The sequence below is a fragment of the Sus scrofa genome, chromosome 5 (assembly GCF_000003025.6).
Source record: "Sus scrofa isolate TJ Tabasco breed Duroc chromosome 5, Sscrofa11.1, whole genome shotgun sequence".
Lineage (NCBI taxonomy): Eukaryota > Metazoa > Chordata > Mammalia > Artiodactyla > Suidae > Sus > Sus scrofa.
Window position 1 is genome coordinate 79,661,329 of NC_010447.5, and position 27,588 is coordinate 79,688,916.

A 27,588-nucleotide genomic window follows, 5' to 3' on the forward strand; every position below is an offset into this window, starting at 1 on the left:
TGACCTGACAATGAAATACTAAGATGATCTGACCTGGCAGAATAGTTCTTTTCATTTATGTTTAGTGAGTTTTAATGCTTTTGGTTTTCTGTCTGATTCTATAAAGAGATTTTTGGCAGCCTTCGATAGGCATGCTTTCTAATTGGAATGTTAGCAAGGAGAACTGGGAATCCATCCAGTAAAGGTTTTTCATCTTTTAAAAAACTACGGAGAAGATGACTCTATATGTAGCATTAGTCATATCCCTTTAAATGGAAGAAAATATTTAAATGAATTATGTTAGTTTAATTATTTTGAAGATGCGATGGCAAATCCAGATGAAGCAATGAGGATGAAATTTGGATATTATTTTAATATTTGTAGTAATTGTTCCTATCTCATTGGGAAAAACATCGAGTTTCTATCCAATTCAAACATCTTTAGTCAGAGTTGAGGGAATCTTTAAATACTTAAGACGATGAGGAAATACAAAATTCATTCAAAGATAAGAGTATGAATGAGGGTTGAAGCATTTTGTGAGATGTCAGAAAAGTTCAGTAACACTTAACTTAAATCTAAAGCCACAGGCTACAAGGACTGTGAAATCAACTCTATCTTTAGGTTGTGAAGTCCCTACCGTACAAAATAAGTATTAGGGTTTTTGAGATAAATCCAGGAATGTCTTGGCTGAAATCTCTGACAATAATAAGACCTTGATAAGCTAAGATGCTATTACCAAAAACGTTTTTAGATGCTATAACTGTTTCACTATAAAAATACTGAGAATCAAATGTGTGGTACGAATGGTTTTATGCTAAAGAAACAGCACCTAGTGTTGGAATATACTTGTTACCTAGCTCATTAGAGTAACATGTCAGTCTCCTAATTCTGTTTCAGTATTTATAATTAATTAACTCTTATAATTGTCAAATAGAAATTTTACCAAATTTGTATACATTGTGTGAATATTTATGAAAACTTGACTCAGTGTATTTGTACACTTGTTAGATTTAGAAATATTATCTTAAGTACTAGGAAGCTTTTCTGAGGTACGGGAACTGTCTAAAGTAAATAGAATATCTCAGGATGTTTAACTAAGTAAATGCAACTAAATATAATTCCAGACCCTTAAAAATAATTTTTGGTTGGATGATGAACACTGTGAGTGTAATGTTAAGTGCTTTACTGTTTTTTTCCTTACAAATGTTAGACTTTTTTTAAAAATTAAAGTATATTTGATTTACAACATTGTGCCAGTTTCTGCTGCTTTCTACAGCAAACTGACCCAGTCATTCATATATATATATATATATATTCATATATGTATACACACACACACACACACACATTCCCTTTCTTTTATTATCTGCCATTATAGTTTATCCCAAAGGACTAGATATAGTTCCCTGTGCTGTACAGTAGGACCTAATTGCTTATCCATTCTAAAGGCGATGGTTTGTATCTGCTAACCCCAAACTCCCAGTCCATCCCACTCCCTCCCCACTTCCCCTTGGCAACCACAAGTCTGTTCTCTATGTCTGTGAGTCTGTTTCTGTTTTGTAGGTAGGTTCATTTGTGCCATATTTTAGATTCCACACATAAGTGATATCATATGGTATTTGTCTTTCTCTTTCTGACTTGCTTTACTTAGTATGAGAATCTTTAATTGCATCTATGTTGCTGCAGATGGCATTATTTGGTTCTTTTATGGCTGAGTAGTATTCCACTGTATATGTGTGCCACATCTTTAATCTATTCATCTGTTGATGGTTATTTAAGTTGCTTCTATGTATTAGCTATTGTTAATAGAGCTGCTGTGAACTAGGGGTCCATGTATCTTTTTGAATTTTAGTTTTGTCCAGATATATGCCCAGGACTGGGATTGCTGGATCATATGGTAGTTCTATATTTAGTTTTCTTGGACTTTGTTGCTATACGCAGCTGTCTGTAGATTATTTGGAGCCTTACAAGTCTTGGTTTTAAGCTTTATTATAATAGATCTAAAGTCGACTTTATACTAGGGCTAGCCCCACTACTGAGAAGTGACCCTTCTTTGGTCTTCACTGACTGTTCTCAGTGTCCAAAGAGGCTGTTGTCTCTAGGGGGTTAGATCTCAAATGACTTCTAGCCCTTTGTAAGCTTTGGGAAATTTTTAGTTTATAACTTGCCAGTTATTCTTGGCCTGACTTTGTGGAGTTCACCCTATGCATGCATGGCTTGATTTTCAGTTTGCAGCTCTTTCTATGATAATTTCCTCTTCTCCAGTATCCTACCCTGTAAATTCCCACTCTTTTAGATTCATTCTCCTGGAATTGACTGGTGGTCTGAAGTACGCCTTTAGTCAGAAAGCTGAGGTAGGGCTTATCTCATTTCTTTCCCCTCGGGGAAGTCTTGAAGTATTGGCTATCAGTGTCTGAAAACAGTTTATTGTCACCTATCTACATATATATGTAAATCTTCTAGTCATTTGTAGAAGTGCATTTCAAATGTTCTTCAGAGACAGTATGCATCATCATGTCCACAAAGCAAGATAAGTGGCCAAGCCCAAAGTCACTAAGCTTTCCTAAACTCTATCTATAGGAACACATCGTAAGAATGAAGAGAGGATGAATAATTGTGATGGAAAGTCTTGGCAGTCGGTTTTCTGCGTATGTGCCAAATAGCAGGATGTTAATAATGATGACAGTGATGTTACGATGATAGTAATTGTTCAGGAATTGTTAGCTACGTGCCTGAGCACTATTCTAGTTAACTTACAGGTATTAATTCTCTTAAGACTCACACTAATCCCATGAGATAGGTATTATAGTTTTTACCATTTTATAGATAAGGAAATTAAAGTGTAAAGAAGTTAAATTTCTTGTCCAAGGTGAGTCGTAACATCCAGATGAGAAGTGAGGAGTGAATGGTTAATGGACCATACTATAGTCTGTCTTGGCATATTAAATGTTCTGAGTAATTCTGTAGTGAAGAAATCTCTTTATTAAACCTAGTATTTCAGCTTGATTTTGGAGCTTGGAACACTGTTCAGGATTGGGAGGATATCTATTCTCAATCAATTGGCCAATATTCCATGGAATGCTTGTACTGTAAGATCCTTTTGGGTTCAAACAATGTTTTCTTAGGCTTTATAGTTTGGAGTTAAGAGCACTAAATCTGGTGTCAGACAGATTTCGTTTTCTCCCAGTTCTTGCTATTTCTTAGCTGTGCACCTAAGTGCCTAAGCCTCAATTTCTTCATAAGGTAGGAATGAGTTTCTACTTCCTACTTGTGAGGACAATTAAATGAGATAATGAACATAAAGTATTTAGCACAGTACTTGGTAAGTGGTGGGGCCACATAATGTTAGCTTTTTTGCTGTTGTTATTCTTGTTATTACTATTATTGTTACTCACATCTAGGTTATATAACTTTCAATAAATGTTTGTTGGATTAATGGATTAGTTTTGTCACATTAGTTAACATTTTTTACCTTATCTATAATTGTCAAATTGTTTGAAATTTGTGGAAAATATATAGCATGAATCTGTTTTTAAATATTTTAGAATTTACATTTTTGCTACATGGTTTGAAAAGAGATCGAAATGTTGTCTCTTTTTGAATTTTAGAGACCTACTACTACATTTCTCCATTAGTTGGTGTCTTTTTCTTGGCTCTAACTCCTATCTGGATCATAATAGCTGCCAAACATCCAGCCACAAGAACAGTTCTCCACTCGGCTGGGAGCCTGTCATAACAGCAATGGTTATAAGTAGGTTAGTATTAAAATGTGTGTGTTCGTATGTGTACAGAGTTTATTCTATCTGCATGTATCTCTATGTATGAAACCAAATCAGTGGCCTGTTTTGTAATTCTTAGAACAGTCATTTTATATAGCCAAGTCTTTATTATCTCAGGTAACAGGGATATAGGTGATGAGAGTTATTAAAATCAGTAGATGTACAGAACCTCATTTGGCTACCAGTTTCAAACGTTTCCCCAACCAAATTCTTACCAGATTGATGTTTAAAATTTAATGGTGTTGGTCTTTGTGTGTGTTTTAACTTGAAAAGGACGTTACTTATCTGAGTAAGTTGCTCAGATAAGTGTCAGAAAACCTTAGAAATGTACATACCATTTGACCACTTCCACTTCTAGGATTCTGACAGACTTAAAGGTATAATTAAGGATTTGTGCAAATGATTCCGTTGTAAGGATCTTCATCACAGGGGAATTTTTGATAACAGAAAAGGGAAGGTGAACACCTTAGATGTCTAGCAATCAGGTATTGATTAAGTAAATTGTAGCATTTTCTCAAAATGGAATATTAGTCAGCCATCAACAATAACACTAACATTTCACACGATATGAGAAAATGTTCATTATACATTTGGCGAAAGAAGAGAGAAAAGAGTATGAATTTCCTATTAAACACGGTAGATTGACATATGTCTATCTTCTTCCTTACTGAAACTATTAAAATGACAGTAAAAGAATAAAAATGTGCTATGAAACCATAAAAACAGACTGGGAGCAAAGAAGACAGCAGGTGAGAGATTTAGCAAAATTAGTAAGATAGGAATCAGTTGGATGATTGTTAACTGAACTAGCAGAATGAAAAAAGCTAAAACCTAACTGCCTGTAGGATGAAGGGACACCCATAGGGAGCAAGCTGATCTGAGTCTCCGAAACCCAAAAAGGTGGAGGAATTAGAGGCACTAAGAACTTCTGAAAGCTGAAGTAAAGATTGGTTGAAAGTTAATGTGAGAAGCAATTATATCCTAAAAGCCTTTTCTAGCTTGACCACCCAGGTGGCTGCCCTTTCCCACTCTAGCAGAAGATAAGAATTAAGCCCTAGAGAGGCTAAGTCAGAGAGCCTCTGGATTCAGAATCCCCTGCATCAGTGAGGCTGTGGTTTAAGCACTGTATGAAAAACAAGGATTAAGGAAAATTCTTCATGCTGAGCAGTGAAAACCCTATCCCACTTCTTTTCTTTTCTCATAGAATGTTGGCAGTCTAGCTTATACCCCCAGGTTAAAAATTAGGTAATTCCTTTCTGGAGAAATTTATCAGCTCAAAACAAAAACCTGCAGAAACTGACCCTGTGGGCCCTTTAGTTAAAGAACTGCTTCCCTATCCGACCACTCTTCAGTGAGGCCCCCTGTTGACAAATTCTGCCCATGAGCACAGAGAACTCCAAGTGTGCTTCGCAGTGTCTCTTAAAGAGGAGCAGACAGTAAAGGATCACCAGACATTTCGTTAGGGCTATTAATATGACAGAGCCAAAAAAAAAAAAAAAAAAAAAAAAAAGAAAAGAAAAAGAAAGTACTCAAAAAAAGAAGTGCAGACGTAGTTGTAAAGTCTCCAAAAAACTGTCACCAGTGTCCTTGGAGAAATTAGAGAAGCTATGGCATCTATAATGTAAGAACAGAATGGTCTGATAAGGAGGATGTGAAAAATTAGAAGAGCTCTTGGGGTCTTAAAAATACAGAAGTTGCAGAAACAAAAAAAATCAGTAGAGAAATTTTGAAGATAGGGTTGAGGAACTACACTGAAAAGTAGAACAGAAAGCAAAGATGTGGACAACTGGAGGCAAATGATGAGGAGAGGAAATCATCATAGAAATAATATAAGAAAATTCCCCAGAATTGAAGAACATGGGCTCTAGATTGACCACCCACTGAGTACCTTGTACAATGAATGAGAGTAGAAGAGACCCAAATCAAAGCACATTATCATAAATCCCAAAGCTTCCAGAGAGAAAAGTCCAGTTGCATATAAAGGACTGGTTGTTGGAATGATGTCCAATTGCAACACTCAACCTCAACCTCAGAATTCTCAGGGAAAATTATTTTGAACATGAAACATGATCCCCAAATCAACTGAACATAAGGGTAGACTCAAGAATTTTTCAGACCTGCAGGATCTCAAAAACTTTATTTCCCATACTCTTCCATATAAAAGCCAAAAGAAGATACAGTCTCTCAAAATGAGGAAATAATCAAGAAAGAAGACAACACAGGAATAAGGAAACCTATCCTGTGACAGCATGTGGATCATTTTTCTATAATGTAGATTGAGCTTTCCTAGAAGACTCAGGCAACCTGTCCCATGATATGTTGGGATCTGGCCACAGTATGTAGGCAAAGACTCACCGTGGGGGGATGAATAGAAGGTACAGAATGACAGCTGTGCATCAGACCTAGAGAGCAACAGTCCAGGCTGGCAGGAAGATAGGGGCTCAAGGAGAAATGTCTCTAAGGAAAACAGAGTGGAACTGATCAGTTGCCTGACAAATTGGACTGAATTCAGAGGCCTTTCATTAACTTTGTTACAGTTTTCAGGCTGGATTAATAATAAGAACCTAAAAAGTTAAGAAAAATTGAGAAAAAGCAAAAAAGTATAAGTAAGGAAATCTCCTAATACATTGTGGCTCCGCTGTGAATAACAATTTCATTGTTATAATAAAGTAAATCCTAAATCTTTCACCAAAAATTATAACAAGGTTGGCAGGATAAGGGGAAAAAGGGAATTGTGAAGGGACTAAACCAGGGAGGAAAATGTAAGAGAAACTAATGCTCACTTGCCATAGTGGAAGTCATTAGGTTAATGTCTAAAATTAGAAGTCAAGAAATAGCAGTATGAGGAGTTTCCACTGCGGCTCAGTGGGTTAGAAACCCAACTAGTATCCATGAAGATGCGAGTTCAATCCCTAGTCTGGCAACATATGGAACTTCCATGTGTTGCAGGTAAGGCCCTAAAAAAATATTAAAAAGAAAAAGAAATAGCAGTATGAACATGTTGTGTAGAAATAGAGGATTAAATGCCAAAAGAAACAGTTTAAAAGTAAGAAAGGATTGCTAGTGGAGAGCAGGTTCTGGGGATGGGGCTATTTTATAAGCTTTTGTGGTACTTTTGCTTTTTTTAAAATGATGCACATATATTTTTTGACAAAAATCAAATTTAATAAAATTGAAGAAAACTTTTACATTTGACTTTAAAAAAAATGTACATGTTTAAAAATGTCTTGGAGTCTGTATATGAATAGTATCATTTTGAATGACCTAACTATGGTTGGTTTTTATTTTCTTCTTTTTGTTTGTATTTTCTAATTTTTCTATGTTTTATCACCTGGATAATAAAAATATTTTAAAATGTATTTTAGCAAGTGTTCATGTTATATATACACCATGATCTATGTATTTCAGCAGGATGATTTATTCTTTGACATATAACTAGTTTATTCTATGAAATATGTTTTTCTTGGAGGTTTTTTATGTGTGCTTTTTTAGGGCTGCACCCACAGCATATGGAAGTGGCCAAGCTAGGGGTCGAATTGGAGTTGCAGCTGGCAACCCATGCCACAGCCACAGCAACACCAGATATGAGCTGCATCTGCCACCTACATACACCACAGCTCATGGCAACGCTGGACTCTTAACCAACTTGTAGATACGAGTCAGGTTTGTGACCGCTGAGCCACAACAGGCACTCCCATCACACACACACACACACATTAACATTAAGTCAAAATGGTAAAATATTTATAAAGGTGACTATTTGGGGACTTTATAATATACCTTTTAAATGGCAACTCCTGGCAGTTGAGTCATATTAAAACTTTCCTTTGCTTTATTAAAGAGTTGAAATAATAAAGATGTAGTAATTTCCTAATATTAACTATCAGACAGTGGTAAGAAATTTGATCTGATACTTTGACCATCAGTTCTGTTCTGTGACAGCATGAGGTTCGTTTTTATGTAATGTGGATTGCATTTTCCTGGAAGATTTAGGCAGCAGGATTCCACAGAATATTGGGACTGGAAGTGTTTTGTATTACATAGACTTTTCATATCTGAAATAAACAACTTCATTATCTGAAGTTAACCAGTTGATAATGGTCTTAGAAACGAACAAAAATCTCCAAGCTCCATTGAGACAGTGTATAGCCATATGTTATTTTTCCAGACCTCTGTTCTCCAGATCAGCTCTTTTCTATGGCTACAACTCATTATTTTAATTTACCAGTGATAAGACACTGTAAGTTACTGTACCTAGGCTTAGTTTTAACCTGATAAAAGTCATCCCTTTAGTGGCTTGTTTACTTCAGATATGAAAAGACACTCTTAAATTTTTTAAAGTTTTTTAAAATTATAAGAGTAGTAAATGAATGTAGTTTAAAAAACTAATAAAGTGCAGAAGGATATAAAATGACCGTGAGCCTTGGAGTTCCCATCATGGCTCAGTGGTTAATGAATGTCTACTGTCCACGAGGATGTGGGTTCCATCCCTGGCCTCACTCATTGGGTTAAGGATCCGGTGTTGCCATGAGCTGTGGTGTAGGGTCGCAGATGCAGCTCAGATCCCGCATTGCTGTGGCTGTGGTATAGGCCAGCAGCTGCAGCTCTGATTCTGATCCCTAGCCTGGGAACCTCCATATACCACAGGTGTGGCCCTAGAAAGACAATAAGTGAATAAATAAATAAATTACCATGAGTCTCTAGGGGTAGACATTGTTAATAATTTCTTATATGTGCTTTCAGACATTTTAATGCACTTTAAGTGTATGCTTTTTTCTTTTTAACATGAACTTTGGAGACTAGGAGGAGAGCCCTGCAATGTGGGGGCTACAGTTCCGCCATGTTTTACTTTCAACATTTTGCTTTGGACCTTGATTTTTACTTTGAATATTTTTTCTTTTTGTTCTATTTTTTAAATCGCTAAATATTTTACTTTTAAAAGTAGGGGTGTTTGTAGGTAAAGAACGACTTCAAATTAGTACGTTGCCTTTCCTCTTCTCTAAATCATATGGTTTTGTATTTTTCAGCATTGGGGGCCTTATTCTGGACACAACTGTATCTGATCCAAACTTGGTTGGGATTGTTGTTTACACACCAGTTATTAATGGTAAGAATTAAACGTATGGTTTCATGGTGATATCTATCTCTATTCTCAGGTATGAACAGGTATCTCTGGGTTCAGATTTTTAAGAGGTCTGTCTTCCCATCCCATCCATTTTATTTTCATTCACAGGTTGTTGCTCATGGTAGAAATTGCATTCCCTGTTCTCAGTATGCAGAACACACTTTTTTTTTTTTGTCTTTTTGCCATTTCTTGGGCCGCTCCCACGGCATATGGAGGTTCCCAGGCCAGGGGTCTAATCAGAGCTGTAGCTGCCAGCCTACGCCAAAGCCACAGCAACGCAGGATCCGAGCTGCGTCTGCAACCCACACCACAGCTCACAGCAACGCCGGATCGTTAACCTACTGAGCAAAGGCAGAGATCAAACCAGCAACCTCATGGTTCCACTGCGCCACTCCAGAACACACTTTTGATAAGAGTTCTTCCTTAATCTTATCTCTAGATATTAGCTTGTTAGCATCTCTAGATACTGTCTAACTCTCTTTTGTGGTATGGCAAAATAGAATATTTCAGTTCTATGTTATCATTTACTGCAGGCTTATCTGCTATCTTGTGTCATTTTGTTGCTTCCCTTGTCAGTTTTTGTGGATAAATTAGAGTTAGCTAGGTGTAAGCATTGCTGGAATCAATTCAGTCCATTAAAATCTATCGCTCCTCTCTGATCCCTTTCAAATCTGCCTTATATTTTTTCTTATCTATAAAATGGAAATTACAATACTTAAATTCATAGGGATTTTTATATAGATTCCATTTAATAAGATAATTAATCCAGTCCTACTGACTTTAGGGATGGCTGTCATTAAGTTGTATTTCAATATAACTTAAGCCAATATAATTTAGAAAATATGTCTGGGGAAAAATATATCATAGGATATACTACACATTTAATATAAATTATTTTTATAGATATATGGACAAGAAAGTATGTTATACAAAGGCAAGTTCTCCAAACTCTAAATTTCTATCTAAAATTTTTACTGAACATTTTGATTTTTGTGTGCCTCTAGAATGTCCATAAACAAATCTCCCCTAGTAACGCCTCTCCCAGTTTTCCTGATGCCACCATTCTCCCCATTACCTGCTCTTAAAATCATGGAAACATTTGATTCAGCCTTCATCCTCTTGGAACAGACAATGACCAAACCTTGTCTATTTGCACGTTAACATAATTCACTTGTCCATTTATATACCAAGTATGTCTTACCACTGCGCCCGCTCATGTCTCACTCCAGCCATCATTCAGGTGATAAAGTAACCTTCCTGACTAACTCCTTATTAAATGCAAATTGAATGTCCCTAACACACTGGTCTACCTTAAACACTGTTTTTATAACATTTGTCTTGGGATGATGAGCTTAACAATGGATTCCTCCTGCCAGTAAAATCAAGTTAGAATTCTTCTGCCTAGTTATCAAGGCTCTCTATATGCTGTTGGATGCCTACAACTTTATCCTGACTTGATTCTTCTATTGCGACCCTCAGAGATCAGATTTTCACTGCCTGGAGTGACTGTCACTTTCTTTCTCCCTGTTCGGAGTCTCTTCAGTGGACTATTAGTTGATGAAATCCTAATTTTTATCCAAATATGGCTGTTAGAACTGTATTGCCCAACATTTCATTGAGAAATTTAACTTGAACTACAACCCCATTATTCGTAAGGTTTTAGTGAGTATCTCTCTTATTTCGTGTTACATAAGAAACACCTTACAAAGCACTTGCTAAAATGCTTTCCTTGGAAGTCTATGCATGGCATGGCATGGCATGGCATGGTGGTGAATCTTTTTTTGTGTCTCAGTAAGTAAACCTCTTAGGTATCACAGTAAACTTGTGTCAGATTCCACTTATTAAAAACATTAAGAAGATTCACTCCATGTTCCTTAAAAATGTGGAACTTTGGAGAATTGAATTTCATTTTAAATGTTTTAAGGGATGTGCTATTTAAAAGACCTCTGTTTTATCATTGTCGTCATCATCATTTGCTATTTAGTGAGGACCTATTATGTGGCAATTTACTTTTAGATCTTTTATGCAGGTTATATTATTTAATCCTCAGGTATAGATGAGGTCTCACATCTACTAAATGGTGATTTAAACTCAGATCTGCTTGATCTCAAAGCCTGTGACTTTTTTCTCTCAAAGTGAACTTTTACTAATTTATCTGTTTTTTTTTTTTTTTTTTGTCTTTTTTTTGTTTTGTTTTTTGTTGTTGCTATTTCTTGGGCCGCTCCCGCGGCATATGGAGGTTCCCAGGCTAGGGGCCTAATCGGAGCTGTAGCCACCGGCCTACACCAGAGCCACAGCAACGCTGGATCCAGCCGCGTCTGCAACCTACACCACAGCTCACGGCAACGCCGGATCGTTAACCCACTGAGCAAGGGCAGGGACTGAACCCTCAACCTCATGGTTCCTAGTCGGATTCGTTAACCACTGTGCCATGACGGGAACTCCCTATCTGTTTTTTTAGATACAGAAATACATACTTTGTTTAAGTTTAGGTATATCCGTGCTGATACTGTGATTAGGATAGCTTTTAACACTTAGCAACATCTCTCAGAACTGGTAACATCTTCTAAAATATATTTCATGCACCAGTAGTTTTTGATATATTAATACTTATAACTCAAGGAACCCCCTGGTGGTCTAGCAGGTTAAGGTTCTGAGACTGTCACTGCTATGGCTCTGGTCACTGCTGTGGAGTGAGTTCGATGCCCCCAGAATTTTCTGCATGCTGCAGGCACAGCCGAAAACGAAAAGTTTCCTGGAGGATGAAGTACAAATTATTTAGCATAACATACTGAGGCAACCCAATCTGCCTTAAAATCTCCCTCTCTAATCTCATTTCTCCACCAATTCTTAAAGTTATCTTGGTGAATTTTTGATGCTTTCTTAAATAGATCATGTCATTTCTCTATACCATTCCTTTGTATCTGTTGTTCCCTCTGTCTTACTCCCCTTCTTTTACTTACCAAGTTCTGTTCATTCATCCAGACCCAATTAAGATGTCACCTCTTCTGCAAAATAGATCTTTGGGAAGAGTTAGTTGTGCTTTTCTCTGCTTCCACAGCATACTTTTAACATTTTTATTATACTACGTAATTATTTTGTGTGATTACTTTCTTTTTGTATGACTCTCTGGGTAGTGCCTAGTGTCTTAACCTCTGCTAATTGCTGCGTGAATAAATGCACGAGTTAAGGAATATGCTTAGTTTTGCTGTAAACTATATATTACCGAATTTGAAGTTATCTTGTTAAATAACACAACTTTGATCATAACCAAAACATTTCCTATACTTAGGAACTGGTGAAGTGCATTAAAAAGGCAAAAACAGAAAATTGTTCCTACTGTTTGTATAAAAAATTATCAGTTATGGCAACTTTTATTACTTTCCTTAATAGTTTCTCTGGTATATAACCAGATAAATTGGTTTCTCAGAATTTCTTTCTCTTTGGTATATTCTACAAGCTTTTTAGATAGGAGGGACTATTTAGATAGTAGTTCCTTAGATATTGAAAGAGGTTAGAGAGCCACAGAGTAAATATTTTGTTGGCAGAAGAAGAAAGAGTTGAGCTAGAGATCAATTGGTTAGAAGAAGGATTAGCTAAGTTAGTGTAGCCAGGGGAAATGATTCAGAAGGGACCATTTCTTCAGTGGTTTGGAAATCATTTGAGGGTTCAGTTTTTTCACATATATATGGTAATAACCTAGAAAAAAGTAAGAGAATGAAAAATACAATTAAGGATAGTTACTCTGATTGAGGGGGAAGGGAAGGGTAAGGGGTTGGGGAGGGGCACATAGGATACTTCAAATGTAAGAGTAATACTGTATCCTTTTTTTTTCTTTTAAAATTTTATTTTATTTATTACTTTTTCTTTTTTTTGGCTACCCCATGGCATAAGGAGTTTCCAGGCCAGGGATCAGATCCAAGCTGCAGTTGTGATCTAGACCATATCTGTGGCAATGCGGGATCCTTAATCCACTGTGCCAGGTAGGGGATCGAATCTGCATCCCAGCACTCCAGAGATGCTGCTGATCCCACTGCACCACCATAGGAATTCCTGTATCCTTAACAAAATACTAGCAAACCAAATCCAACAATACATTAAAAGGATTGTACACCATGATCAAGTGGGATTTAATCCCAGTGATTCAAGGATTTTTCAGTATTTGCAAATCAGTCTCTACCGTGTGTACCCCTTTTCTTAAACTGGGTGATGTGTACATGGGTGTTTTCGTAGTATGGTTATTTATATTTATATATCTTTCCCCATCTCTGTCCATGAGTCTGTTTCTGTTTTGTAGATAGGTTCATTGGTGTCATATTTTAGATTCTACATATAAGCGATGTCATGTAGTATTTATCTTTCTCTATCGCTTATATATATTTTATAAATAAATATTATTTCTGTATCTATTAAATATTTGGTACAAAACAAAACTCTTGGAAGTAGCACTTTTAGATTTCTAAAAGTGGTTGACTATGAAAAGAATAGAATTAGGATAATACCTAGGGGTCCAAATGAAGAATTTTTTCCAAGGTGGGAGAAATGGAGACATGTTCATTGGCAAGGAAGCAAAGGAGTAAAACAAAGGAAAGATTAAGGGTGCTTGATAGATGGCGAATAATGAAGGAGCAAGGTCCACAAAATGATGACTGCAGAGTACCCTTGGAAAGAAAGGATACCCTCATTGCAGTGCGCAAAAGGAAAGGAGAGGCTAAGCTGAAGGGCCTTACTTACAGTGACATCCTCAAGTTGTCCCAAGAAAGTGGATAGATTCAGTTCTCCAGGACAGCTTCCCAATCTGTTTCATGTCATGGCACACACAGGAAATTGTAATATTTGGATGGCACATTAAGGTGAAGAAGGAGGCCACTTACAACCAGAGACAATCAGCCTGGGGGCATCAGCTGCCTCAGGTCTCACCTGCGCCTGCAGTGCTTAGGTCAGTATCTTGTCACACCTATAACTGGTTCAAGGCTTCCTGGTTTGGGAAGTTCTGGTCTAGGCAGTGTTTCTCAACCTTTTTTTCATTATCATCCTTTGAAGAAGCCATTGAGAACATTTTCCCCTAAATGTGTCCACCCATGAAATTTTAATATCACAAGTGCCCAGTTTACCCATTTCTGTATTTTATGTGTACCATAAAATGAGAAAAAAAATTTTTCTTCCCCCAAGAACAAATTTTTGTCCCCACTGAGAATGCGTGATCTAGGGTAAGGGAAGTAGAAAATTTGGCGACCTTCTAAGTCATTCATTAGGTTGTCTGCAAGTCTGCGAGTACACTGGAAGGAAGTAGTGGAGGATGATGAATTAGGGACTTGGGAGGTGAGCATGCCTGCCCTTGTTTAGATGAAAGGGCCTTCACTCTGAGGACATTACATGTGTTCCCTGTGAAAAATATGAAACAGTGGAAGATGCATTTCTCCCATTCCTTTGCATTTCTTGAAACTAAAAGAGCAGTTCCTGGGTGTGAGTTCTGATAAGGAGTCATGAAATGAGGAGAGGTGAAAATGCAGAGATGTGCGGAGGTGGCTAAAATATGGAAGATACCAGATCTGTTGTGCTGTTGATTATAAGGCTTTACTTTTTAACAAAATGAACTTTCACTTCAGGTTCCCTTGGAAATGTCCAAAAGAATTATTGTCATAATTTAAAATATATTTCGTGGTGTGAATGCTAAACATTTGCTGGAAACATATTTCCAAATTGAATAACACGTAAAGTCGGATAGAGTTCCCTTGTGGTGCAGTGGGTTAGGGATTTGGCATTGTTACTGCTGTGGCTCTGATTGCTGCTGTGGTGTGAGTTCGATCCCTGGCCCAGGAACGTCCACATGCTGTAGATGCAGCCCCCCCCCCAAAAAAAATCCACTTTAAAACATGAAGTTAGATTTTAAAGTGGTCCTTAGATGAACCTTCTGAATGTGTTCATACTACCCACATTTATATTATCAATGGAGCTCATGTGAGCAACAAGGCACTTAAAAATTAGGTCTTATGGATGCAGAAGGCCCTTAGTAATTATTTAGGATGTTGGAAATCTGTTTTTACTAATGCTGTTAATTTATGTGACAATCTTTCGGTGCTCTCCACTAGCTTTAGTAGTACAATTAGTCTGTGAGGAATTTAAGTAATTTCAAAGAAATGCTGATAGACTAGCTCCTAGTAGAAGTATTGTGTGTCATGATAGCAAGAAAGCATTTTTGACATTAAAAAAAACTATTCTAAGGTAAGAATTCTGCTTAGTTTAAAAATATAATGCGTGATCGTGATGAGATCATGATGGGGTTTTAATTCCATGAGAAGGTAAAACTTTAATAGGTTTCTACACTAATTATTTTAATTATTTTGCCTTTCATGTGATGCCTTTAATCTACTTGGAACTGATTTTTGTGTAAAGCATGAGAGTAGGGGTCCAATTTCATGGTATTTGCGGGGCGTATTATTACCTAATTATCTTGGCATTATTTACTGAAGTTGTAGCACTCTTTATTAATCTGTACTACCTCCTTTGTGTATCTCAGATTTCATCTGTGCATGTGTGCATGTGTGGTTATTAGGTTAAAGAGGTCCCCTTCAATTCCTGGTTTGCTAAGAATTTTTAATTATAAATAAAGAATGTTGAATTTCATCAATTTTTATGCATTTATTCATATAATCATATTTTTCTTCATGTATTTATTAATGTACTGTATTATTTTAGTTTCAGATATTAATTCAGCCTTACATTCCTAGGATATATTCACTTTGGTTGTGATGTATTATGCATTTAACATTTTTCTGATTTGGTTTGCCAACTGTTTAATATCTTTTTACATTTATTTTTATTCATAAGCTTGGCCTATAATTTTTGTTTTTCATATTTCCATTGTTGGATTTTGAACTCAGAGTTTTGCTGGTCTCATTATGTGAGTTATACACTTACTTATATTTTATACTGTAAAGTAATATGTGTAGGATTTTATTTTTTCTTTTTGGCTGCTCTCCAGCATATTGAGTTCCTGGGCCAGGGGTCATATCTGAGCCACAGTTACAACCTATGCTGCAGCTGCAGCAATGTGGGATCCTTAACCCCCTGTGCCCGGCCAGGAATTGAATCTGCGTCTCAGCACTCCCAAGATGCCATGGATCCCATTGAGCCACGGTGGGAACTCTGTGTAGAATTTTATTACTTATTATTTTTATTTACTTATTTATTGCTTAACTATTGGATAGACTCACTTGAAAAAAACCAACAAAGCAAACAGCTTATGTGGGGCTGAATTTTTGAGGAAGATTTGAAGTTTTAGATTTGATTTCTTTAATCATTATAGAATGATTCAAATTTTCTGTTTCTTCTTAAATTAATTTTGTTAAATTGTATATTTTAGGATATTTTCCCATTTAAATTTTCAAGGTTAAATTGGCATGAAGTTATTCATAATATCCTTATTTTTAAAATATTGGCAGTAACTGGAATTATGATTTTTTCCCCATGTTGTTTGTGCCTACTCTTTTTTTCTTTTCGAAGAAGCCATAGTTAGCTTTATAGATGTCCTTAATTTTTTTCTCTTTTCATTATTTTCCTTCTTCTAGTTTGTTTGTATTTCTTTTTTTCAAACTTCTTCTTTTCTTTTCTTTTCTTTTTTTTAACCCAATGAATTTTATTACGTTTATAGTTGTGCAGTCATCATCACAACCCAATTTTATAGCATGTCCATCCCAAACCTCCAGCCCATCCCCCTCACCCCAAACTGTCTCCTTTGGAAACCATAAGTTTTTCAAAGTCTGTGAGTCAGTATCTGTTCTGCAAAGAAGTTCATTGGATCCTTTTTTTAGATTTCACATATAAGTGATAACACATGACGTTTGGTAGGTATCTCACTGTCTAACTTCACTTAGCATCATAAGTTCTAGGTCCATCCATGTTGCTGCAAATGCTATTATGTCTTTTCTTTTGTGGCTGAGTAATATTCCATTGTGTATATGTACCCCATCTTCTTTATCCACTCCTCTGTTGATGGACATTTAGGTTGTTTCCGTGTCTTGGCTATTGTATATAGGGCTGGAATGAACATTGGAGTACGTGTATCTTTTTGAGTCATGGTTTTTTTTTTTTTTTTTTTTTTTTTTTTTTGCTATTTCTTTGGCGCTCCTGCGGCATATGGAGGTTCCAGGCTAGAGTCGAATCGGAGCTGTAGCCACTGCCTACGCCAGAGCCACAGCAACGCGGGATCCGAGCCGCGTCTGCAACCTACACCACAGCTCACGCAACGCCAGATCCTTAACCCACTGAGCAAGGCAGGACGAACCGCAACCTCATGGTTCCTAGTCGGATTCGTTAACCACTGCGCCATGACGGGAACTTCCTGAGTCATGGTTTTCTCTGGGTAGATTCCCAAGAGTGGGATTGTTGGATCAAATGGTAGTTCTGTTTTTAGTCTTTTGAGAACTCTCCATACTGTTTTCCATAGTGGTCGCACCAATTTATACTACCACTGAAAGTATAACAGGGTTCCCTTTTCTTGGCACCCTCTCCAGCATTTATTATTTGTAGACTCTTTGATGATTGCCATTCTGGCTAGTGTAAGGTGGTACCTCACAGTAGTTTTGATTGGCATTTCTCTAATAATTTGTGATGTTAAACATCTTCTCATGTGTTTTTGGTGATCTGAAATATGGGCAGAAACCTGAATAGACATTTCTCCAAAGAAGACATGCAGAGGCCAACAGGCACATGAAAAAATGCTCAACATCGCAAATTGGTAGAGAAATGCAAATCAAAACTACAATGAGATACCACCTCACACTGGTCAGAATGACCATCATGAGTAAGTCTACAAATAACAAATTCTGGAGGGGGTGTGGAGAAAAAGGAACCCTCCTTCACTGTTGGTGGGAATGTAAATTGGTACCACTATGGAGGAACCACTATGGAGGAATATTCATGACTTACCTGAGAACAGGGATGTGGTTTGGACCCAGAAGTGATGCAACATTCCTTTCAGTCCTTGTTTGAGCTTTTCTGGTTGTTATCATGACAATTGCCAACTGTCATGGCACATGGGTGTGTCATTTAGCATTCTAATATATTACAATGAGCATATAATGAGATTCACGGTCTACTGGAAGTCGGATTTCCTCTGTCTTGGGCCTAGTTTGTTTTAATTCGTTCTTGTGGGGATTTTAGTTTATTTGTTTTTGGGTTTTTGACCCCCTCTTTGCAACTTCTTCCTAAAATTTGGATAAGAGTAATTGGTTTCCATTTGGTGTCAGGGCAGGGATATGATTCTGGGCAACAGCTTTAGTAACAAATTGACCTTCACAACCATTATTCAGTGTTTGTCTTTAACACTGGTGTATATAACCCCAGAATTAGGTAATAGTCCCTGTTACAGTCTTTTTTTTTTTTCTTTCTTTCTGATATTGATATAGCCACTCTAGCTTTCTTTTCACTAGAGTTTACATGGTATATCTTTTTCCATACCTTTACTTTTAACCTATTTAGGGTCCCGTCTTTTAATAATGTATATTGTAACATCTTTTCCATTAGATACTTTAACATATTAACATCACAGTTATTTTAAAGTCCTTGTCAGATTGTTTCAATACCCGAGTCATTCTGGCTCTGGTTCTTTTGACTTCTTTACTCCTGACAATAGTCTGTTTTCTTTATTACTTTTTACTGTCCCAGAAATGTTTTAACAAATGCTGACCATTGTGTATTAAAGAACATTGGCTATTGAGGTAATTATTTATGCCTTTAAAAAGGCAGACTTTTCTGCTATTAAGTCATTAGTATGGAATACTGAGTCAGTCTCATCAGTAGTTGAACTTGGTTTGTTTTTTGTGGTTATTATTTTTTCTTTAAATATGGAATGCTTCACGAATTTGCATGTCATCCTTATGTAGGGGCCATGCTAATCCCCTCTGTATTGTTTCAGTTTTTAGTATATGTGCAGCCAAAGTGAGCACTGTGGTTATTAATAGTTAACGTCAGTGCCCCACTGACTTCAGATTTCTTTTTTCCTTTCCTTTTTTTTTTTTTTTTTTTTAGGGCTGCAGCCAAGGCATGTGGAAGTTCCCAGGGTAGGGGTCAAATTAGAGCTACAGCTGCCAGCCTACACCACAGCCATAGCAACGCAGGATCCGAGCCATGTCTGCAACCTACACCACAGCTCGCAGCAGTGCCAGATCTTTAACCCATTGAGCGAGGCCAGGGATTGAACCTGCATCCTCAAGGATCCTGGTCAGGTTCATTACCACTGGGCCACGATGGGAACTCCCAGATTTCTTTATTGATAAGCTTTGGCTTAATATTAGCCTGGAGTGCTGTGTGCCAGCAGCATGGAAAGCCTAACTATCTGTGCTCTTGCTCCTCCTCTCTCGTTAGGCTGCTGATGCTTTTTACGTGGTACAAGGCATGGGAAGGAGTTGGGGATTGTCTTGTACTATTCTCAGTCTTAGGCAATCCTTAATGCACTTGGCCATAGAGGTGAGGCTTTCTCAGTGTTTTTCTACTCCTCTGTCTGTTGGCAGTCACTCTGCCAGATTGGTCTTGAGCAAGATGATTCTCTTTCATTCATTCAGCAGCAGACAGCCTTTGCTTCTACACTTACTCCATTGGCAATTGATTTTTGCCCAGGAACAGGTGGCTGGTGTGAGCCCTTCATCATGCAAGCAGCTCTTGTTTCATATGAGAGAAGGATTGGGAAACAGATGTGGTTTCTTGCTGTGTGCTGCCAAGGTTGGGTATCTCAGTGTTCTCTCCTATCTCAGTACGCCTCACAAGCAGCCAGGGGAGGCTTGCAGAAATAGCTGGCAAGTGGATAGACTCCTCTGGTGTCTGAGGTTCCCAGGCATTCTAAATGGTTATGTTAGCCCATACTCGGCATTTAAGAATTTGACGTTTTCAGTTGCTTTCTTCCTACTCGCTTTTCTGACTACTTCCTCTTCCTCTCATAGTCTGTCAAGGAAGAATGCATAGGGGTTTCCTAACTCACCTTGGGCACACTTACCACCCTTTGGAATTCATTTCACCTCTTGGAATCAGCTCCTCTTCCACAGAGTATATGGGACGATAATCTAGGTTAAAAGATGACTTTCTTGAGTATTTCTTTCAGCGTCTTATCACAAGCCTCGACTATTTGAATAAATCTAGCTTATTTTTCCTCTCATTAAGATGATAAACATAAAACACCTTGCTACCTAGTTTTATGTCTTGGTTCTGATAGTAATTTTTAAAAATTGCTTATGCTGCTTTTATACCAAACAGTGAATTAGATTTGAAAAAATAGTGAATGAGTCTTTCACAGCAATAAATGGATGCCTTTGGAGTATCTACCTCAAAATTACATGAATCAACTTTTAAGAACTCTTTGTTTTGTTTAATGGTCCAGGATGTGACATAAAGAGGCATATATTTGATTGAATTTATGCGAGTTATTTAAAATATGGAGATAACTGCTTTGTTTTTCTCTGTTTCAGGTATTGGTGGTAATTTGGTGGCCATTCAGGCTAGCAGGATTTCTACCTACCTCCATTTACACAGCATTCCAGGAGAACTGCCTGATGAACCCAAAGGTTGTTACTATCCATTTAGAACTTTTTTTGGTCCAGGTAGGTACGTCTGGATTTTTGCATACTGTATTTGAGTGACTGTTTCTTCATGAGTATAGACAAGCAACATTTGCCGAGAACATGTTTTGTTTGTGAATGTTGCAAAATTTTCCATTTCTGCAAGCTAAGTAGATTTTTAAATAGAACAAATTCGGTTCTCTAAATCTCAGGGAACAATAGAAAAAATTTGTGTCAGTTCTGCAGTTGCTGAGGAACTTTGTATAATTTTTCTTTTCTCTTTCTCTGGGGTATCGTTTTTATGAGTCAAGAAAGAGGAAACTTGTACAGTTAAGAAAGCATTGTTAGCGAATGTTAGCTAAATCAGGGAGACAGAGATACTGTCTTTTGTGTAATAATCTTTTTGGCTCTTAGAAATGTAGGCATTTGATCCCAAACAAATGGAATGAGATAGGATAACCTCAGTTACAAGGAACAGTGCATTGTTTATGCCCCAGGCATAGGATACCCAAGAAACTAAACCACAATTTTAAACCTCACAATTCTTGAAAACTTTTTCTCCTGATGAAAATTAATGTAATGTAATAAATGTAACTTTTGAACGAGGATCGGAAATGCCCAGTCTTGTAATAGCAGTGAAATAACTTTAAAGGAAAAATTAAAACATTTCAAACCAAAGGTCTCCTATTAAAAGACCATGAGATGGTTTTCAGTCATTGAAATAATCCATAAAAAGGAATTAAATGACGTGGGAAAAAAACCCGCATTTTAGTACTTTAAGACCGTCATATTTCTTCTTTTGTCTTCTTTTTTTAATAGTAGATATGATAGTTTGACCAATGTTCTTCATGGCAAGTTTTCATCAACCACCTTTCATTTAATTAATATATAACATATAGGGAGAATTTCTAGAAATTAAGTGAATTGTAAATAGTTAAAATTTATTTCTAGCAGTTGAATTTTATGTGTTCTGTGCAGTGTAGTAACTAGAAGTCATACTCAAATTTTAACAGCTGTGACCAAAAGATGATTTTAACAACTTTTATATCTTATATTACAGGAGTAAATAATAAGTCTGCTCAAGTTCTACTGCTCTTAGTGATACCCGGACATTTAATTTTCCTCTACACTATTCATCTGATGAAAAGTGGTCACACTTCTTTAACTGTAATCTTCGTAGTAGTATACTTATTTGCTGCTGTGTTACAGGTAAGAGTTAAAAACTCTTGCACTCTCTTTTATGCTCAGATGGATGTAAAAGCATAACTTTGTGTCCTTCCCATTGTGACTCAGTGGCAACAAGCCAAACTAGTATCCACAAGGATGAGGGTTTGATCCCTGGCCTCGTTCAGTGGGTTAAGGATCCAGCTTGCTGTGATCTGTGATATAGGTTGCAGATGCAGCTCAGACCTCTCGTTTCTGTGGCTGTGACATAGGCTGGCAGCTGCAGCTCTGATTCGACTCCTGGGAACTTCCATATGCTGTGTACAAGGCCCTAAAAAGACCCCCCAAAAAAGTGTGACTTTCTAAATCTCAAGGCACAAGAAATACTTTAACATTTTGGAAATCAGGTGAATGTCTTCGTATTGATTTGATCTTCTTAAAATTAATAACTCAGGACCACTTTTAATATGATTTTTTTAAAATGATTTGATCAGTAGAACTTTTGAATTTCCTCTTTACTGGATTCTATCTCTTTCCTTCTTTTGTTCTCTTGTTTTATGTGAACACATCTTCAGATAAATTCCTCCGAAGGAGTATTGGCTAGGAGAATAATTTTTGAGTCTTGGCATGTTGTGAAATGCTTTTACATGAATAGGTTGGGCGGATATAGAATTCTGGTTTGTTTGTTTGTTTTTAGGATTTTGAAGGTATCGCTTTCTTGTTTTATAACTTCTCCTATTACCATTGAAAAGGACAACAGGAGGGCGTTCCTGTTGTCACTCAGTGGGTTTAGAACCCAGTTAGTATCCATGAGGATGCAGGTTTGATCCCTAGTCTTGCTCAGTTGGTTAAGTATCCAGTATTGCCGCAAACTGAATGTAGATGCAGCTCAGATCTGGCATTGCTGTGGCTGTAGCATAGGCCAGCAGCTGCAGCTCTGATTGGATCCCTAGCCTGGAAACTTCCAAATGCTGCAGGTGTGGCCCTAAAAAAAGAAAGAAAAGAAAAGGACAACAGCTGCCATTCTCACTTCTGATCTCCTTATACTTTTATCTTTGTAGAAGCTTGCAAGATCTTCTCTTTTTCCCTATTGTTCTTGAATTTCTTCTGGTATTTATAAGTTTTAAAGTGATATGCCTAAATTTCTAGTTCATGATTGATCTCCTTTAGACTTTTGTTAATAAAAGTTGAGCATTTGGGGTATGTTGTAATCTTTCCCAAATGGTTGCATCACAGATTTTGGTTAAATTAGTAGTCAGTGTTTCTATCATAGGTCTATCTAAACATTGTTTATTATAGAGCCAGAGAGTGTGCTATATTTCCTTTTTCTGTATTTTATTTTTCTTGTGGTTAATAATCATATCTTTTTTCATTTGCATCATTTTCCATAAACCTAGCCCAACTATTCCAGCTTTATTTTGGCTTCTTAGCCATGGCTTCTTGCTAAATTCTATAGATATGATACCTCTGAAAGTGAAAAATCCTAATTTAAGAGAAGCATTCAAATAATTCTTCGAAGAGATAACATTTGAATTTGACCTTCAAGGGGTTTTGTAGGAGTGAGGCTGGAGGGTAGGTATGTGGAGTTATTCCAGTTGAGAGAAACTGCATTGATGAAAGAAACTGCATTGATGATAATAATTTGATGAAATTAACTGACATTTACTGTGTTTCCTGTATAACCAGCATTGTTTTAAGTGCTGTACATGTAGATTCAGCTCATTCTCTCAAATACTCCATGAGATTTATACTCTTCTGATATAAATCAGTTATTTTTAAAGTGGAGTAATACAGAACAATGCATTGTATACAGAGGGAAAAGATGAAAACTTATGTTTATATATGTCTATCTCATTTGTTTAAAATGTCATTTTTTTCTATTTTTATGATTGCTTTACGATAAGCATATAAGCACAGTGTTAAGTAAGTATGCTCATTTATATTGAAAAGGCTGCCTAAGGTGAAACTTTTGGAGCGTACCCAGTAAAAGCATAGCAATGAAAAAGCACAAAACCTATGCCAAAAAAGAAAGTGATTCATACAGAGGATCCAGCTAAAAGAGTAGATGAAATAAAGTTAAGAAGGCAGATTAGGGCCAGTGTAGACAGGCCTTAAATGCCAGATAAGGAAGACAAGAATCTACTTATAAAATAATGAAAACCCTTTTGACTTATTTGCTATTTTTAACTTTTCTAGAATGCTTTGCAGTACCTGAGGTTTTCTTAAAAGTCACCTATCAGATCATTTATTCATTCAGTAAACATTCATTCTCCGAGATACAGGAATGGGTCTCAAATTCCAAGATGAATAAATTCAGACCCTGTCTTCAAGGACATGGTCTGAAGGGAAGACTACTGCATGAACAAATGACTGTGTTATATTGTAATGTAATATAAATGCTGGGAATATCTACGCACAATTTGCTGTCAGAGCTTGGAAGAAAAAGCATCTAATTCTACCTAGGGGCTAATATTTTTCTTCTGTTCAGTAGGGACAAAAATTATTTCAAATATGCTTTTACTACTGGCTATCTTTACTGCTGTATATGATAGGGTCATTTATTATAATTTATGTTCTCCATGTGTGTAGGTATTATGAAAAAGATGCATTCCTCAACCCCATGGGCAATCTTTAAGAAACCATTCTTTAGTTATTAATACATATGCTATTTTTAGAGCAAGTTCCTATTTGTAACTCTAGCTCTTCACCGCATGCATGGATTTATGGTTTTTTTGCCATTTGCTATATGCATCATTTCCCTTAGGTTAATGAAAGATAGAAGAACTTTTTCTGAATTTGTACAAATATTAGATTTCAACCTATACTTACAGTATACCTACATGTCTTTTTGAAACCTCTGACCTAAATTCTGACCAATGAAGTTGGAGAAACTAGAGTTGAGGAAAGAGTAAATGTTAATCTCTCTGTGTCTCAGTTCCCTCCCTTATAAAGTGGGAGGAATATAGATAGTCTGACTTATGATTTTTTAACTTTATGATGTGCAAAATACACAACAAATTCAATAGAAACCATAATTCAAATGTTGAATTTTGATCATTTTCTGGTCTAGTGATATTCAGGGCGATACTGTCTTATGCTGCTGAGCAGTGGCAGAGAGCCACAGCTCCCAGCCAGCCACACAATCAAGAGGGTTAAACAACTGGTAAACCAGTACACTTAAGGCCATTCTCTACCCAACAAACCATTCTGTTTTTCAACAAACTACATGAGCTATCCAGTTTTAGTTATTTATTATAAGTATTGTATTATTTTTATACTTTAGTAGGATAGTTTTATTAAATGCATTTTTGACTTACAGTAGTTTCAATTTACCATGTGTTTATTAGACATGGTAATATATAACTTATAACCCCATCATAAGTCAAGGAAGATCTGTAGTAGTACCTAGCTCTCAGGCATCTTTAAGAATTAATTGAATTAATTACATAAAGCTCGCTTAGTAGTGGATGCTACGTGAATGTTAACCGACGCTGTTGTTGTTGTTACCGTTATTAAACATAGAATTTTAAATGAGCCATTAATCTCTGAATGAAATTGTAATTTTTTAGAACTTATACTATGGATTGAATTTTCTTATGTATCTTTTTTTAAATGAATTTTATTACATTTATAGTTGTACAGTCATCATCACAACCCAATTTTATAGCATTTCCATCCCAAACACCCATTACACCCCCCCAGCCTGTCTCATTTGGAAACCATGAGTTTTTCAAAGTCTGTGAGTCAGTATCTGTTCTGCAAAGAAGTTCACCGTGTCCCTTTTTTAGATTCCACATGTAAGTGATTGCATTTTATGTTGGTGTCTCGCTGTCTAACTTCACTTAGCATGATAATTTCTTGGTCTATCCATGTTGCTGCGAATGCCATTATTTCTTTCCTTTTAATGGCTGGGTAATATTCCATTGTGTTTTTCTTCTTTATCCACCCCTCTGTCGATGGACAATTAGGTTGTTTCCATGTCTTGGCTATTGTATATAGTGCTGCAATGAACATTGGAGTACGTGTGTCTTTTTGAGTCATGGTTTTCTCTGGATAGATTCCCAGGATTGGGATGGCTGGATCAAATGGCAATTCTATTTTTAGTTTTCTGAGGAATCTCTATACTGTTTTCCATAGTGGTTGTACCAATTTACATTCCCACCAACAGCGTAATAGGGTTCCCTTTTCTTGGCACCCTCTCCAGCATATATTGTTTGTAGACTAACTGATGATTGCCATTCTGGTTGGTGTAAGGTGGTACCTCATAGAGTTTTGATTTGCGTTTCTCTAATAATGAGTGATGTTGAACCTCTTTTCATGTGTTTTTTGGCCATCTGTATGTTTTCTTTGGAGAATTGTCTGTTTAGATCTTCTGCCCATTTTTTGATGGGGTTTTTTGTTTTTTGGGTTTTTTTGCTATTGAGCTGCAGGAGGTGTTTGTAAATTTTGGAGATTAATCCCTTGTCAGTCGATTCATTTACAGTTATTTTCTCCCATTCTGTGGATTGTCTTTTTGTTTTAAGGTTTCCTTTGCTGTGCAGAAACTTTAAAGTTTAATTAGGTCCCATTTGTTTATTTTTGTTTTTATTGTAATTACTCTAGGAGGTGAATCTGAGAAGATAGTGCTGTAGTTTATGTTGGAGAATGTTTGGCCTATGTTTTCCTCTAAGAGTTTTATAGTATCTGGTCTTACATCTAAGTCTTTAATCCATTTTGAGTTTATTTTTGTGTATGGTGTTAGAGAGTGTTCCAATTTCATTCTTTTACATATGGCTGTCCAGTTTTCCCAGCACCACTTATTGAAGGGGCTGTCTTTTCTCCATTGTATAGTCTTACCTCCTTTGTCATAGATGAGTTGACTGTAGGTGTCCGGGTTTAATTCTGGGCTTTCTATTCTGTCCCACTGATCTATATTTCTGTCTTTGAGCCAGTACCATAGGGCTTTGATGACTGTAGCTTTGTAGTATAGTCTGAAGTCAGGGAGCCTGATTCCTCTAGATGCATTTTTCTTTTTCAGGATGTCTTTGGCTACTCTGGGTCTTTTGTGCTTCCAAACAAACTTTAAAATATTTCGTCCGAGTTCTGTGAAAAATGTCCCTGGTAATTTGATAGGGATTGCATTGAATCTGTAGATTGCCTTAGGTAGTATAGTCATTTTGGTAATATTTATTCTTCCAATCCAAGTTCATGGTATGTCTTTGCATCTGTTTGTGTCATCTTTGATTTCTTTCATCAGTGTCTTACAGTTTTCAGAGTACAGGTCTTTTGTCTCTTTAGGTAGGTTTATTCCTAGGTATTTTATTCTTTTGGATGTGATGGTAAATTGGATTTTTTCCCCTAATATCTCTTTCTGATCTTTCATTGTTAGTATATAGAAATGCAGTCAATTTCTGTGTATTAATTTTGTATCCCATGACTTTGCCAAATTCATTGATGAGCTCTAAAAGTTTTCCGGTAGCAGCTTTAGGATTTTCTGGGTATAGTATGTCATCTGCAAATAGTGATAGTTTTATTTCTTCCTTTCCAATTTGGATTCCTTTTATTTCTTTTTCTTCTCTCTTTGCTGTAGCTAGGACTTCCAAAACTATATTGAAAAGTAGTGGCAAAAGCAGACATCCTTGTCTTGTTCCTGATCTCAGTGGGAATTCTTTCAGCTTTTCACCATTGAAAATAATATTAGCTGTGGATTTGACATATATGGCCTTTATTATGTTGAGGTAGGTTCCCTCTATGCCTATATTCTGAAGGGTTTTTGTCAGAAATGGGTGTCGGATTTTATCAAAGGCTTTTTCTACATCTATTGAGAGGATCATATGGTTTTTATTCTTCAGTTTGTTGAAGTGGTGTATCACATCTATTGATTTGCAGATATTGAAGAATCTTTGCATCCCTGGGATAAATCCCACTTGATCATGATGTCCAATTCTTTTAATTTATTGTTGGATTCGGTTTGCTAGTATTTTGTTGAGGATTTTTACATCTATGTTCA

General features: G+C 36.6%; 1 protein-coding gene across 1 annotated transcript in view; it reads left to right on the top strand.

The window, feature by feature from the left end:
• Window positions 1–27,588, top strand: part of SLC41A2 (solute carrier family 41 member 2) — a 127,687-nt gene that overhangs the window by 67,416 nt on the left and 32,683 nt on the right. The window contains 5 exon segments of the mRNA XM_005664183.3: window positions 3,588–3,692; window positions 3,695–3,734; window positions 8,786–8,865; window positions 20,346–20,477; window positions 21,496–21,644. Of these exon segments, the coding sequence (XP_005664240.2) occupies window positions 3,588–3,692; window positions 3,695–3,734; window positions 8,786–8,865; window positions 20,346–20,477; window positions 21,496–21,644 (506 nt within the window).